The sequence below is a fragment of the Heliangelus exortis genome, chromosome 21, assembly GCF_036169615.1.
Source record: "Heliangelus exortis chromosome 21, bHelExo1.hap1, whole genome shotgun sequence".
Taxonomy (NCBI): Eukaryota; Metazoa; Chordata; class Aves; order Apodiformes; family Trochilidae; genus Heliangelus; species Heliangelus exortis.
In genome coordinates, this window is record NC_092442.1 from 6,077,152 (window position 1) to 6,092,216 (window position 15,065).

Here is a 15,065-nt window from a genome sequence, read left to right on the forward strand (position 1 = left end):
GTATTCAACTGCCAAACTGCCACTCTGATGTAAATGGTTTAAAGCCAAACCTGTATTTAAACAGATGGGCTTTATTTGAAGATGCAGACAAGATATAAAAGCTTCTCTAGTTGTCCTTCCAGAGAGGGCATTTAGTACCACAACTACAGTATCAAAAAGAGGTGAAAATGACCAGAAGATATCTCCACACACCCATTCCTGGGCTGAAGATGGAAGACCAACAAGCACAAACATCTCTCTGCAGATAAGTTCTCACAGAGCAAGCTGAGAAGCAGCTGAAATCAGAGCTGTTACTCTTTGTGTTAGAAGAGGTCACCTTTGCAGCACTGACTTATCACAGGCTACACGACCTGATTTGCTTTTCCAGATTGAAAAACCAGGAGCTAACCTTTCCTTTCCCTAAACCCATCCTTCCCTCTTTGCTGAGGGGCCATAGGAGCTCCGTGCCAGCATGCATGGGTAACTTCTCCTTACCTGTTAATGGTGAGGCAGTGCAAGCCTAGGTGAGGACACTGACATTCCTGGCTACACTTCACTTCCAGCATTCCCCCAGTGAAAGCAGAGCTGCCCTGGATCAGGCTATCTATGTGTCTGGTTAGCCTAATACCCTTTCCCTCCCATCTCAGTGACAAATGACTGGGGAAAAGAGAGCCAAGAATGACCAGGGACAAGGGAAAACAACTCTTCCCTGATTGTTTTGCCCAGCTGCTGAGTCTGACCTTACATCCAAGCATTCTTCACCTCCAATGGACCCATCTTGCACTAATTTGGTTTGGGTTGTATTCCCTCCCACCCATAAATCTATTTATCTTTCATCTTCTCTAATATCTAGTTAGAATCAGTTTTACAATTTAATACTACAAAAAATACACTCTCTTGATTTCAGTCTGCTCTGATGGGTGTTCCCCTGGAGTCTTCCATTGCAAAAAATAACCAAAACCCTCTGCCCCTTTTCCTTCTTCAGATCATTTATCACTCTGCAAGCTCCTACAACATTCTAGTAATTCATCTTTCTTACCAAGAGTCCTTGGATTTTAATCTCTCTTTTTTTGGCCAAAAACTTGGAGCCAGTTGTGTTAATAAGTTGTTAACTAGTTACTATCACAGAACAGAACCACTTCTGAACAACTTCCCCTTAACTGCTTTAAACAGCAACAGAATTCTGCTTCCATTTCCATTAACTCTTGGACATAAATCAATGAAACACTGCTGCATTAACCGTACCCCTGAGACAGAAGAAATTACCTCATGTGACATACGGCAAAACTGCAGGGATAAAAGACAAGCTGGAACAGGGCAGGGAGCATTTGCCTCTTTGTCCCGTTGCCGGGCTGTCCTTACCACATTACTTCCATTTACTTTGGAAGGCAGGGTTAAAAAAGTTCGTGAAATTCAGCGGGAGGGTGACAGCAGCAGCAGAAAATGGGAGCAGAGCACTTTAAGAAAGCCCTGGGAAGCTGTAACCTGAAGCCTGCTGAAGGCTGGGCTGGGGGAAGCAGCAAAAAGCAGATGTGGCTGCACCAAACCCACACTGTCCCCGACTCGAACCCGCCGGGAGCCTTCGAGGGCAGCGGCCGAGAGGAGCCCGAGGTAAGGGGCAGCTGCCCCTCTGCTCAGTGCTGGCGGGGAGGGCAGCGGGGAGCAGGGGCTGAGGCTGAGGAGCCCTTAGGAGGACCTGGGGAATGAGAAGAACTGTTCTGCAGGTGTTAAGGGACAAAAGGTTGGGAGCCACCAACATCAGGTGCCTCTGGGGATGAACCGTGCTTGGAGCTGGGGTGGTTTCCTGCCCTTCCAAGCATCAGTGTTGCAGCTGGGAACAAGATTTTTCTCTGGGACAGCAACAGTTGTGCTGATAGTCAAATACTCCAGAGCTGGTGGTTTCAAGATGCTTCAGAAGGAGTTTGTGCTGTGGGGAGGAGTGATCTCAGCTAGCAGCCTGAACTCCTGGGTGATGTTTCATAGCACTCCTGATATCAGAAGTGTTTATAAATGATGTGAGAATTGTACCACTAGAGATGGGAAGCAAAATATTTCCTTTACACCTGCAGGCCTTGACAATTAACTCCCAGACACAAGGTTACTTCTCAGCTCACTTCTCAAATTTTTCTTCCTGTGCCTTCCCCACTGTAACATCACATACTGGTCATGCTGTTTCTCTTTCTCTTCTCTTTAAATGCAGTCACAGATTTTAGTATCGTGCCTGAAAGCATCCCACCTCTGCTTCAACCAGATTCTTTTCTCTGTATTTTTGGCTGTGTGCTAAGAGACATGCAAATAGAATCCAGATGTTCAGGCCAATTCAAACACAAAAGGCTTTGTCTTTCTAAAATGGAAATTGCTTTTTGGCAATGTTTGAGAAATATGAAGCTGGTGACAGTACTGGCAAAAACAATACAATTCTGCAAAATCAATCTCCCCTCCCTTGCTCCCAGGAGCTCAGCATAACTGGAAGCAGAGGTTGTGTTGAGATGATTTTTACTTTTTGTTTTCAGAGAAAAGGTTATTCTCCATGGAAAACCTTCACCTCTAAAATAGCCTGGGCCAAACCTCTTTCTCTCAGCGTGCAAGAGGACTGCTTGGTGCAGGCATCACAAAGCCTTTCCTAAGACCCATTTAATTTAGACTCATGCAAAGTTTCTGTCATCTCCACTATCATACCACCCATCTCATTGGTTTGTTCCAGCAGAATAAATCCTCTTGATATGCATCTTTTGCACCAGAATGCCTCATCTGTCTGGCAGCTGGGATAGCAGCAGACCACAGGATGCAAGTGAGCAGAAAAAGAGGGTACCACTTCTGGGTTACCTTGTCAAAATAGAGATGAACACTTAAAACTTCCACTGAGGCACCTTTTTTCTCCAAGGCAGAACTACTTCTAGAAGAAAAGGGCTTTGGCAGGAAACAGTGAACTGCCTTTCACCCAAGTGAAAACCTCTGCCTGAACAGAGCTGGGTCCTGGACTGGGGCTGTTGTGGCCATGTGGCTATAAGTTGTATTTCTACCAGCAGGCATGTTTTCTTTATAACTGAATTTAATCTGAAACACATGCTCTTTGTCCTGCTTCACTGGGTGCCTGGCTCACAGAGATTAGTTAAATGCAACCCTCTTCCTTTAATTTCTGGGACTCTGTATAAAGATTGCTCCAGACCAGCCTCAGTGGCGTCTATTCTCGGGGGCATGACACTTCTTCAGTAGCTCTGGTTTACCCACAGTGAAACCCTGGGTTACACACTACCCTTTGGACCAGACAGATCTGTCTGTAAGGGCCACACATGCCAATACTGGAGTGGTTAAAAATGGATTCCACAGAAGTAACAGATTTAGGGAGTTTGGTACTTTTTTCCCATCTCTGTTGCGGATGTTGAATAAGCCAAGCTCTGTCTTCAACTGCTCTAAATCTGGCCCAGCATCAGTGCCTTTCCTTATTGTCTTTTAAGAAAGCTCTTTTACTTCTTCAAATTGCAAATAAGAAGCAGAATATGCATGTGAGTTGTACAGCCTTACAGGTACATGGAGACACGAGAAACATGGCAAACTACTGCTCGAGACTGGTAACTTGTTGAGCAGAGCAGTAATCAGTGAGTTTCATCTTCTGCCTCACTCAACAGGATGGATTTGCTGCTTTTTGTAAATGAAGTATTGAAGCTTTTAATGTCTAAAACTCAGAAAATATGATTGAATGCTTTTCTGAACCTTAGTACTTAGTAACTGCCAGCACCCGTGGTTTGGGCCACACACATCTTGATTCGTGCTCAGGCACAGCCAGGCATGTGAGCTTTTCCTATTTTTAAGTCACTGTTGCCAGGCTGGCTGAACACTTCAAACTAGAGAAGAAAACCCAGCTAAGGTCAGGTGTGTGTTCCACAGCTGGGAAGGAGAAGCAGCAGCACGTGTCATTGCAGTTCCTGTCACAACAAGGTACAGCAAGTAGTAGCAGTAGGGATGTGTTTGCTAGGTTGCTCAAACTACATCTGTCTTGTTCCTACTCCGTAGGTTCAGGCATGCAGATTCCAGTGGTTCTCCTTTTCCTGGGTCTCTTAACTGTCCCAAGCAGATCCCAGAACTCGGCTACTGAGCAGGTGAGTAGGAGACAGCACACAGGGAGTGAGGCAGAGATACTTGGAGAGGATAATTTAATTTTAGAGGATCTTATGCAAGGATTAAGCACTACCCTCCTAAGTTACTAGGATTTTATTTAGCAACATAAGGAGGCTAACTCCTGCTTTACTGAGATAAAACCATGCTGGTTACATCAGGGGATGACCATGAGGCAGATATAGTGGAGTTCAAAATGAGTGCTGCCTTTGGCTTCCCTGGGAGACTTTAAAATTAACTGTTCCTACACTATCTGCAAGATTAATCCAATATTTCTTCAGATCATATGAGAGCAACTGTAGTTTGCCCACCTTTGAAATGTTTCACACAGCTGTACCTGCCCATGTAGACTGCAAGTCTAACCAAAGTCCTCTCCCTACCTGCTAGAACTCTGCCACTGCTGATGGAGCCAACACTGGTGAGGTGGAAGAGGAGGATCCATTCTACAAGAGCCCTGTGAACAAGCTGGCAGCTGCAGTCTCCAACTTTGGCTATGACCTGTACCGTCAGCAATCTATCCGGGTACCCACTTCCAATGTGCTTCTGTCACCCTTCAGCCTGGCTACTGCACTTTCTGGCCTCTCACTCGGTGAGTTCTTGGCCCTTTTCCTCATGTGCTGTTTGGGCTGAGAGGTCTCCCCTCATGCTGTTGTCCTTGTTGTTGGCAGGGGCTGGAGAACGATCAGAAGATGTGATCGCTCGTGCTCTCTTCTATGATCTGCTTAACAAAGCTGAGGTCCACAACACTTACAAGGACCTACTGACCAGTGTGACTGGACCAGAGAAGAGCATGAAAAGTGCTTCCCGTATTGTCTTGGAGAAAAGTAAAAGTCCTTCTTTCTCTCTATCAGATTTTACCTACAGAACTCGCAGCAGGTAGAACACACTGAATAACACCACAGTAACAGCTTTGGCTCCCACACACTGTTCACCCAGAACACAGACAGTGCATGGAGTGCTGCTCCATGCTGCTCCACAAGAAGCCTGGAAAGTTTGTGTGCACATAAATAAAAGACCTGACTTATGCACACAAAGACACTGGTGGCAGCAGCTAACATGTAGAAGACCTAGAAGAAAATTGCTGAGAATTTTGCCTTCACTCTAGGTTTTCTGGCAGGTGTTGCTAACTTCTAGGAACCACAAATCTCATTTTCTATTTGTGATAGCATTCAGCCATATTCCTTTGTTTAATTCCTTGCATAACTAGTTGAAATGTCTGCTTTCAGCATGCAGTAAACATCTGCTGAGAAAGCTAAGAGCTATCTTTTGCAGCTTGCTGGTTCCAAGAATCCAATAGGCTGAGTAAGCTGTACTCATAAAGCAAGCTGGAGAGAGAAGAAAGACGGATGGAGGAATAGCTGTGCCTAACCCTTCTGTTCTTATCACCTTTTTTAACTTTTCAGAAGAGAGTTATCCCATACTCCAGCATGGGTGGCTATAGGATTTGGATCAGTTTCCTCCATGTGCCTTCAGTCATTCTTCTTCAAAGCAGGTTTCTGTGTACAGACAGCCACAGATGTTTCATGAGAGAACTGCTGCTGGGCTTTGGATTGCAATCTGCTGCCTTGAGATTGTTTTGATAAGGGAGCAAGCTGCAATATCAATGTTTTTGTTCCCCAGGACTGAGGGTGAAACCTGGTTTTCACAGCCAACTAGAGAAGTCCTACAAGATGCGTCTGAGGGCTCTCAGTGGCAATACCCAGTTAGATCTCCAAGAAATCAACAACTGGGTACGGCAGCAGACAAAGGGAAGGATCATGCGGTTTATGAAGGACATGCCCACAGATGTCAGCATCCTCCTTGCTGGGGCTGCTCACTTTAAGGGTAAGAACTTTGTGTGCTTGGTTACAGAGAGGGTCTGTTAATCACGTTAGAAGAGATGTGAGGGAATGCTCTCACTTCCAACAGAGCAAACAGGCTGTCAGAGAATAGGAGTGTAAGAAGAAAGTGTTTGAGAATGCTTAGTAAAGAAGAAAAATGCATGCCACCTGAACAGAAATAGTCCTTGAGGGAGGAATTATTATTCTTGGGAAGCTGAATCTTGACCTTTTTGCAGTAAGAGACCAGGGAAGAAAGTTTAAGCTCACAAAACTCCACAGCAAGATTACCATTTAGGGAAGGTGCAGCTTAGAGTGTGCTGAGCCTCTTTACCCCTGCAGAGGGAACAGAGAGAGATATTGGAGAGCTGTTCTAGAACATGCTGTAAGCCACTGTCCTGGAGAATTATTGCTTAGAGACAAGGAGCAAAATAAAGGGTGGGGAGAGAAGTGCTTTACATGCATTGACACAATTGTTACCCTTTAAAATAGTTTTGTAATTACATAAGTACACATCAACTTCCCAATAGCTCCTCCACCCACACACTGGCTCGATGTTTTATTTCCCATGCATCCAATTCTCAGATGAAAAGGAGGGGCCAAAGAATGGCAGTAAATCCCTAGCTCCAATCAGTCAATTTCCATCTCTGTCACTAGTCAGTTATGCCTCAACTCTTACAGCACAAACACTGTATATATAAAGTGCAGGATTACTCAGACACAAGCCTGGTTTCATATCCTATTACTCCAGAAAACCCTCCATTTTGTCTTTTAAAAATTAGGGACATGGAAAACCAAGTTTGACACCAAGAAGACTGACCTGAAGGACTTCCACCTGGATGAGGACAGAACTGTGAAGGTGTCCATGATGTCAGACCCCAAAGCCATACTGCGATACGGTTTTGACTCAGAACTCAACTGCAAGGTCAGAGAGCTGATATTGCACAATATCTCCTAAACCTACTGAGGAACAGGCTTAGCTACACTTAACCTGTTAACCCATTCCAGAAGACAGCCTTGCTCTTCCCATCAGGCTTGTTTTTCAGTCCCTGTTTGGAGAGGCAGTAGGTTGAATCTTAGAATATCCTACATCTACACTGGCTATGTGACAGACAATCCAGGACTTAAAAAATGCATAGGTCTTACTAGGCTGTATCACTTGATCTGAAGTTGGGCAATAAGAGCACGGCCCACTTGTCAAAACCTTCCCATCTTTACCTCTTTCAATAAATCTTCACTGTAGTGTGAGCTCAAAGGTGTTCCAACTGAGAATCCCCCAAAGCATTATGTGGTTTGCTACAGGATTTGAAATGCCTTGTTTCAGCATGAGATAAAACATCTGCTGAAAAAGCTATGTCTTAGAATCTGCTGGTTCCAGAAATCCAATGGATTCAACAGGTGAGAGACAACACCATGTAATAACAGAAAGAGTGCAGCATGGGTCTGATGAAAGCCCAGGTGCCAGAGAAGTCAGGAAGAATCCCATTAAACAGGGAAGAAGATCTGAAAACACTGACCAGGCAGTTGAGATTCAGGCCTGTGCCTGGTATGGGATGGGTAAAACTGTTTTATTGATGTGACCCTTTTTCTAACTGGCCTTTCAGATTGCCCAGCTGCCACTGACAGAGGGAATCAGTGCCATGTTCTTCCTGCCTATCAAGGTGACCCAGAATATGACTCTTATTGAGGAAAGCCTTACTTCTGAGTTTGTTCACGATGTAGACAAGGAGCTGAAGACAGTCCACGCTGTGCTAACCTTGCCCAAACTCAAGCTGAACTATGAAGAGGCACTTGGCAGCACACTGAAGGAGACAAGTATGTACATCACACACCCTCTGTACAGACTGCCAGGGCTCAAAGCAGTGGGCAAGTTGTTTCCTGGTCTCAGAAGAATATGAGGCTGGTGTGGTTTTAGTTAGGTCCTGCTATCAGTTGGTAGAGATTTCGCCAGCAACTAAATCACCTTGGTCCAGGACTCCCAACTTTTTATCACATCTTTCCATGAAGCTCATCCAACCCTTCTGATACTGAGAGAGACAAACTCAGTACAAACAGATGTAAGCTGCTTCTCCCTGTTACCCCCAGCAAGACCAGCTATGTGCCCTCCTGGATTACAGCATTAGCAGCACTGCTCCCCTACCTGCAATCTTTTAACTAATGGGATTATCTTTCTTTCTTTCCTCCAGGGCTCCAATCACTTTTTGCATCACCTGATTTTTCCAAGATTTCTGCCAAACCCATTAAGCTCTCTCATGTGCAACACAAGGCAATTCTGGAGCTTAGTGAAGATGGGGAAAGATCCACACCAAATCCTGGCGTCAGTGCTGCTCGTCTGACCTTCCCCATCGAGTATCACGTGGACAGGCCTTTCCTTCTTGTTCTGAGAGATGATACCACTGGAACCCTCCTCTTCATTGGCAAGATCCTGGATCCCAGGAGTGTTTAGATCCCTTCACAATAATCTGCAATGGTAGGGCCCAAATGGAAAGGGTGGTATCGGGAGGGATCCTGGCTCCCTGCTCTGCTGCACAAAGACACAACTTGCAAACCTTACGCCTTCATACTGCAATAAAAGAGCTTTTGCTATTAAATTCAGCCAGCCCCACTATTCTCCCTTGAAAGATTGTCTGCCTACATCATATGCCTTCACACTCCTATTTTCCCCAGATGAGCCACTATGCTGTTCAGTGACCAAGGTGCAAGCAGCATGTGGTGGATGCTGTATTTTCCATCTTGATGCCAATTGTTCATATCGAATTCCTCCTCACTGACAGGTCTGTGCTGGTAGCCCTCAAAGTTCTGCAGTCTCTTTAGCTTGGAAGTTTGCCCTTCCCATCCTGCTGCCTCACCCATTCCAGCCATTTACGTTGGCAAGAAGAGAAGCACTTCCCAGCATTAGAATTAAGAAGCAGCCCAGTTGGGATGACTGCATGTTCATCACCACCAGGGCACCCCACGGGGGAGATTCACATCTCTACAGACAAGTAGACAACATACACAAGTGCCTCAGAAGTTTCCTTCAAACTCACATGCAGAAATGATCCAATAGCACCTCTTCCACCATACCACACACAGACCCCTCATGTTAGAATTGGTCATTTTATTTACAGCCATCTCACTAAAAAGCATTTTGGATTTCATTCAATTTGTTGTTACACATGATTTTCCAGCTTCTACTACAAGACCACCTTATCACATGAAGCCCAGCTTTGATGAAAGATCACATTGCAGCTTCCTTTGACAGGGAAATTATGTCCTCTGAAGGATGCTTTTGGGAAGCTCTGACAGGCAGGTCTTCATCTCTTGTAGTTCCTGGATCTGAGTACTCTGAGGACCACAGTGCACTGACAAAATCTCCTCTGCTCTTTCAATTGTGCTCAGAGCTTCAGAAACTGCAAATCTGAAATAAGAAGAGAATAAGAACATAATAAATAATAAGTATTTTGTAAATACTTAGTTCAGCTCCTTAACTTACACAACCCTTAACCCCTCCCCAACAAAAACCTAAACCTGTTCATGGGTACATTTCCTACCCTCTCCTGCCTTTCAGCACCAGGCAAACAGTCTGCACTTCAGCTGCAAAGGGAGGATGAGGGGTGTGGAAGATAACAAGATGGACAAAGACTTAAAACATTATCTTTGTGTATAGATACCCACTACTTAATCACTGCAGCTCCCACTATATTTAATTCAGATAAAGGGAGGTGTTGTGAGGAGTTTTTTCAGAAGCAGTCAGAGGATTTTCCAGCCAAAAAAGTGTTAGAATGGAGTGAGAGGATCTTATTTCTTCCTTTGAAAAGAGGTCAGCAACATTATACAACTGAGGTATAGACAGCAAGGGTGGTTAGTTGTCAAAATGAAACAATAGGACAGGAAATAAATGGAGCCAGGGAGAAGAAAAGAATAGAGAAGCACAAAGCAGAGAAATGGGTCCAAAGAGCATCATGAAGTATAAGTGAATCCCAGTGGGATTAGTGATTTTGCACTTGAGTAACAGCTAACTCTTGTACCTGTGCCAGACTGCCCAGGGTCCTGCGAGGCACCCTGCAAAGTGCCAAGGACCTGATACTGTGTCAGACACACAGGAGTTGTGCAGGGAATGGGCAGAGAATGAAAGTAAATTTACCCATTGAAGAGAATTTGTGCCAGCTTGAAGAGTTCCTGACCTATTTCTATACTTGATGGCCCATGATGCATTTCCACAATCTCAATACTCCTCTCCAGGTGTCTGGCTGCCTCCTGCCACTTCCCTGATGGAAAAAAATAACAAAACCAAACCAAACAAGAAATAGTCATGGAATAAATACTTCCTAGAGCTACTGCCCTCCAAAGAGAATCTGACAGCATTATGCAAAATGTGATGAACTCTGTCCACAGCATTCTTGGGAGGCTGCTGACCTCAGAACCAGGACAGGGAATCTAGAAGAACACAAGATCACACTGTTCGCTGGCTGTTGGGAACACAGTTTTGGCTGAAACAGTCTTTCTGAGAGCCCTGCTGTCAAAACCAGAGAAATGCAATTGGAGAAAGGTGAAAGGGCTAGTCAGAGAAAAGGCCAGTCATGTTAAATTCAAAGTTGAGAAAACTAAAGAGGATGAGAAGAAGAAACTGCCATACCAAGAGTAGCATAGACCTGTGCCAGATGATCCTCCATTTCTCCCATCAGCAAATGCTCTGGAGACAAGAAGTTTCCAGCATCCATCTGGCATTTCAGGAGCATTTTTATAGCTTGATCTGTAACAAAATAAGGTATAAAATTCATCCTACTGGCCACTCCAGCTTTCCATGATCCAGGTAATAAAATCAGTCCAATCTCATCTGTGTATCTTACACAGCTAGATCTGGATTTGGTTAGGATTCAACACTGGCTTCATCTGCCACAACTGCTTATTCTAACACAGCGTTGGCTCAGCTCACTCCAGGAAAGCCAGGCCTGGGACTGCACAGCTCCAGCCTTACCCTGAGTTTTTTTAGTTACTAGGGAACAACGCGTGACTTAGATTAACACCCGGACCAGGGGTATAAAGAAACCTAGAGCTCAAGTCCCCAGGGACACCAGGCTGCAGGCCAGAAGACCCCAACCGCATAAGCAACAGTGCCATCTCATGGCTGGAACTACGCCTCCCGATGTACTCATTAGCTGTGTACTCATTAGCAGAAAGCTCTTACCAGCCTTCCCGTCTCTCAGCACTCCTAATGCTTTCTTCATTTGTTGCTGGAGGTCCCGTAAACGGCGTGACAGACTCTCTCTGCTGACTGAGATTGCACAAGCTTCATTGGAACAGCAAAGCATGTCTTCCCCCTGTGGAAATCATTCCTGTGATTGCTGCTCACGTTCAACTCAAAGCTTCCTTTCCACCTCTCTTATCTCTATTTCGCGTTACAGGGCTGCTAAATTGTTTCTCAGTTGCATTCATTACACAAAGTGACTTGCTTGTAAATTGTTATTAGTTTATTTGATTTTATGAGAGACTTCCAGGAATAGCTATGTGAGCTATAAAAAGCTCATGTTGATACAAAATATGTACCATGGTGACTTCTCCCTGTCTAACCCACACTACCTGTGCTGTTTTAATTTACATCCTGTGACCTGCAGTGTGACTCTCTCCATACAGCCCCTGTGGGCCTTCTGTTCTAGACTCCAAGTCTCTGTTTCCTGTCCTAAATATCCCCGTTCCCCTAACCCATGGCCCTGATATTCCGAAGTTCCTTTATCAAGCTCAAAGGGATTTTAACTTGCTATTAAAGGCATTGTTTTCCCTATAATGCTGGAAAGCTGACATACAGTAACATGACAAGAAAGCTGCTAAGAACAGTGATATACTTACTGTCTTGACTCCACTGGGGCTTTTCCTTCTGAGCAGAGATCACAGACTGAGGTCTTTAACTCTTGACTTTCCCAGAGACCCAAACATTACCCATCACAGTAAATTATACAGCCACAACGATGGAAGATCTACCTGCACTGGAGCCTGGCAGCTAGGACAGCAGAATGAGTTTCTCAGGGTCACCACACTCTTGACACCAGACTCCAACTCATCGAGGCATGCCTGACAGTGACACTCAAAGAAATACTGACCAAGAAGCTGTTGTCTCTCAGCAACTCTCATCCTACATTGGTGAGGCCCTGCAAAGGGATGGCAAGGGTAGTAACCTCTAAACTGGTATGGTACTTAGCTTTAATGTCTGTGTTGTAATTGAGAACAGATGCATTATCTTTTGGAAAGGACCTAGGAGGAGACTGAAAACATAATAGTGGTCTCAGGAGATAAAATTTTGCATTGGTTTATTTGTTTATGGAGAAGACTTGATCAAAGACTCCAGCAACAATATGCTAGGAATGATGATATTAATAGCAAGGAGTTAGCATGCCAAGTAGAGGTGAAGGATGTTTGTGCCTTGAGACAAACAGAGAGTTAATACTTACCATAGCAATGGAAAATCTCTTGGCCTCTTGGGATTGGCTGGGATGCCCTGACAGTGGCAGCTGTCCCACTAAATGACACGCTGGTATTGGGACAGCATGAATGGTTCAGAAGGCTGAGGACAGGAAAGAAAGCTGTCGCCAGGCGCACAGGCTCGTTATTTACAACGGCACCATCTCTGGACCCTACAGACAGAGGAAAAACAAGTAGGTTGAGAATGAACACTCAGTTACCCACACAACTTATGCAATGAGGTCTGTGACCAATTGTAGACAGCAGTAGAAAGGTTTATGGTACATTGCTGCAATAAGAAAGAGCTAAATACCCTCTCCATGTGCAACAGGGAACAAGCCAGTGTGGGACTGATGTTAAATTTTAATCAAGTTGTTCTCATTTGCAATGGGAGCTTTTTGCAACAGATAATTCAATGTCTTCACCTCAAGTAAGCTACATGAACAAGAACAGAGAAGAGCTTAAAAGGTTTTGTATTACCTGACTCCTGCATTACTGTGATTGCTTGTGCATTACACTGCAGCTGCAACACATGCCTCAGCATGGCTTCTGCCATTGTCTTCAGCTCTGGGGACAATTCACCTGATGATTTTTCACACGTCTTTGGTTTGGACCAGTCCTCAGATGATTCCTGATTCAAAACAGCAGCCTCTAGGCCAGCTTCTTGCAGTTGTTTGCATATAGCTACTACACTCAGCATGCACATGAACTTATGTTCAGGGCTATGCTTCTCAGTATGTGGCAGAAGGTTGAAGACAGCGCGGTAAGAACTCTGGTACTGACCATTTTCATTACAACCAGGGATGCCTCTGATACCAGCTGGTGCCTCATTGAGATGTTTGCATCTGGCCTCAGGGTTATGAGGCTCCTTGTCACCATCATGGGACCATTCCACCAGCCTGCTAACCTCTGCAAATCCTGCCAGGAGAACAGTCCGGAGGGCAACGTGGCAGAAGACCCCCAGTGTGAGGAGCAGTGCTCCCAGGGAGCACTCTGTCCTGTGGTACTGCTCCCATGCCACGTCTGCACAGTTCTGGCTGCAGTACTTTGTGTAACTGCACCCACGGCAAGGCACTGAGGCTAAGAGCTGCCTCAGACAATGGTGGCAATAAAGATCTGCATTAGTGAGTCGAGAATCCCAGGCTGCTTCACTGCTGTCCTGCTGAAGAAAGCTCTCCCTTGGGCAGAGCACACTCACAAAGGCTTCTTCTTTCAACAGACTCTGTCCTGGAAGGATGTTCTGGGATGCTACCAAGTGACGACCTCTCTCTATATCAAACTTCAAGCTCAGAGATGAAGATGCACCTGCAATACTGTCATTCTCTTCCCAGATCTCCATCTTTCTTTGAATGTTGCTGCCTGACTCTTGTGCAGGCTCTGGGCAGCTCTCTTTCTCACGTATTTTAATCTTCAGTTGACTCAACTTTTTAAGCAGTGTCTGGTGCATAGGACTTGTCATGATCCCATCCATAGCAATTTTATTCTCCACCACACTGAGGGCATCTGCTGCATCCTGTAACCTCCCCAGGCACAGCAGACATTCAGCTTTCCGCAGCAGGACCTTGGGCAGCAGCCTGTCTGGATAACCATGACTTTCAGCCCTGGCAATATCTTCCAAACAAACCTAGAAAGAAAGACAAAGCCTTTTAAACATACTTGAGAACCAGCTGAGACTCATGCTCCTTTATTCCATCTAAGATGGAGAAGATTTTACTAAGACTACGTTAACTGGCAAATCCCATGGGCATAGCCAATCCATTGGCCAAATAAAGCCTCCAGACATAGAGCAAGAAAAGCAGGAACCTTTCAAAGAGTCTCAGTAGCAATGGAAGTTTTAAGCACAGCTTTGGAAGTACATCTGACCTACCAATAACCATTATTGAGGGGTTTGCAGAAGCATCCACCTGAACCCCCCAAGTGCAAACAACGTGGGGTGACACCTCTGATGGTTCTTGGGCTCTTCCTCGTCCCAGTCCCCCTTTCCTGCCACACGGAGGGGCCTCAGGCCACTCTCCGGGTGTGCAGCCCCCACCCCTTACCTCGAAGTACCCGAGGTGGAAGAGGGCAGCTGAGCGGTTGGCGAAGCAAACGGAGACCTCGGGGCTGCCGTGGAGCTCGTGGGCTGCTGCCTGCGGAGAGCAGAGAGGCTGCGGCCTCAGGGGGGCTTCAGGGAACCCCCTCCCCTGGGCTCCCCTCATAGGAGCCGCTTCCCCCCTCCCCCACAAGCCCACTCACCTGCGAGTAGAGCTTCACGGCGGCACCGTAACGGCGGCGGCCGAACAGCCGGTTTCCCTCTTCCCGGTAGCAGCGGGCAGCCGCCGGTTCCTTGTCCGTGCGTGCTCGGCGGCACAAGCGCTGCAAAACCGCAGCCTCCGCCTCAGGCCTGCGGGACACCGGGGGTGCGGGTGTCAGCTCCGCGCCCCGCCCGCCCCGCGCCCCGCCCGCCCCACTCCCCCCCGCCCCTCCCCGCCCCTCCCTGCCCCTCCCCGCCCGCCGCTCACCGGAGGAGGCCGCAGCCCAGGCGCAGCGTGTCGTGGAGTGAGGCCGCTGCCAGCCGCTCCCGCAGCTCCGGTTCCAACGCGGCCCAGCGCCGGGCAGCGTACAGCCGCCACTCCTCCACCGGCAGCGCCATCACCCATACCCTTAATGGCGGCGCCTCTGGTGCATCCGTACTGCCTGCCTGGGAGCGCTTCCGCCGTACGGCACCCGACAACC

The 15,065-nt window shown here is 46.5% G+C and overlaps 2 protein-coding genes across 3 annotated transcripts; one reads left to right on the top strand and one right to left on the bottom strand.

Annotated features, from left to right (window-relative positions):
• The first annotated feature begins 1,305 nt into the window (after nt 1-1,305).
• On the top strand, nt 1,306-8,503 carry SERPINF1 (serpin family F member 1). Its single transcript, XM_071765638.1, has 8 exons — nt 1,306-1,590; nt 3,994-4,079; nt 4,483-4,684; nt 4,764-4,919; nt 5,716-5,919; nt 6,695-6,837; nt 7,517-7,727; nt 8,099-8,503. Exons 2-8 carry the CDS (start codon nt 4,002-4,004, stop codon nt 8,356-8,358), a joined length of 1,254 nt encoding a protein of 417 aa, XP_071621739.1. The 5' UTR covers nt 1,306-1,590; nt 3,994-4,001; the 3' UTR covers nt 8,359-8,503.
• Nucleotides 8,504-8,997: 494 nt separating this feature from the next.
• On the bottom strand, nt 8,998-15,037 carry SMYD4 (SET and MYND domain containing 4). Of its 2 annotated transcripts, XM_071765621.1 has the most exons (10): nt 14,852-15,037; nt 14,586-14,733; nt 14,390-14,479; nt 12,831-13,974; nt 12,341-12,523; nt 11,874-12,040; nt 11,083-11,215; nt 10,531-10,647; nt 10,039-10,162; nt 8,998-9,312 (listed from the first exon to the last, which is right to left on the bottom strand). In XM_071765621.1, the coding sequence occupies exons 1-10, from the start codon at nt 14,980-14,982 to the stop codon at nt 9,162-9,164; spliced, it is 2,388 nt and encodes a 795-aa protein (XP_071621722.1). In that variant the 5' UTR covers nt 14,983-15,037; the 3' UTR covers nt 8,998-9,161. The 2 variants fall into 2 exon arrangements, with proteins under 2 accessions (XP_071621722.1, XP_071621723.1); XM_071765622.1 differs by lacking the exons at nt 14,390-14,479; nt 14,586-14,733.
• Between the last annotated feature and the right edge of the window lie 28 nt (nt 15,038-15,065).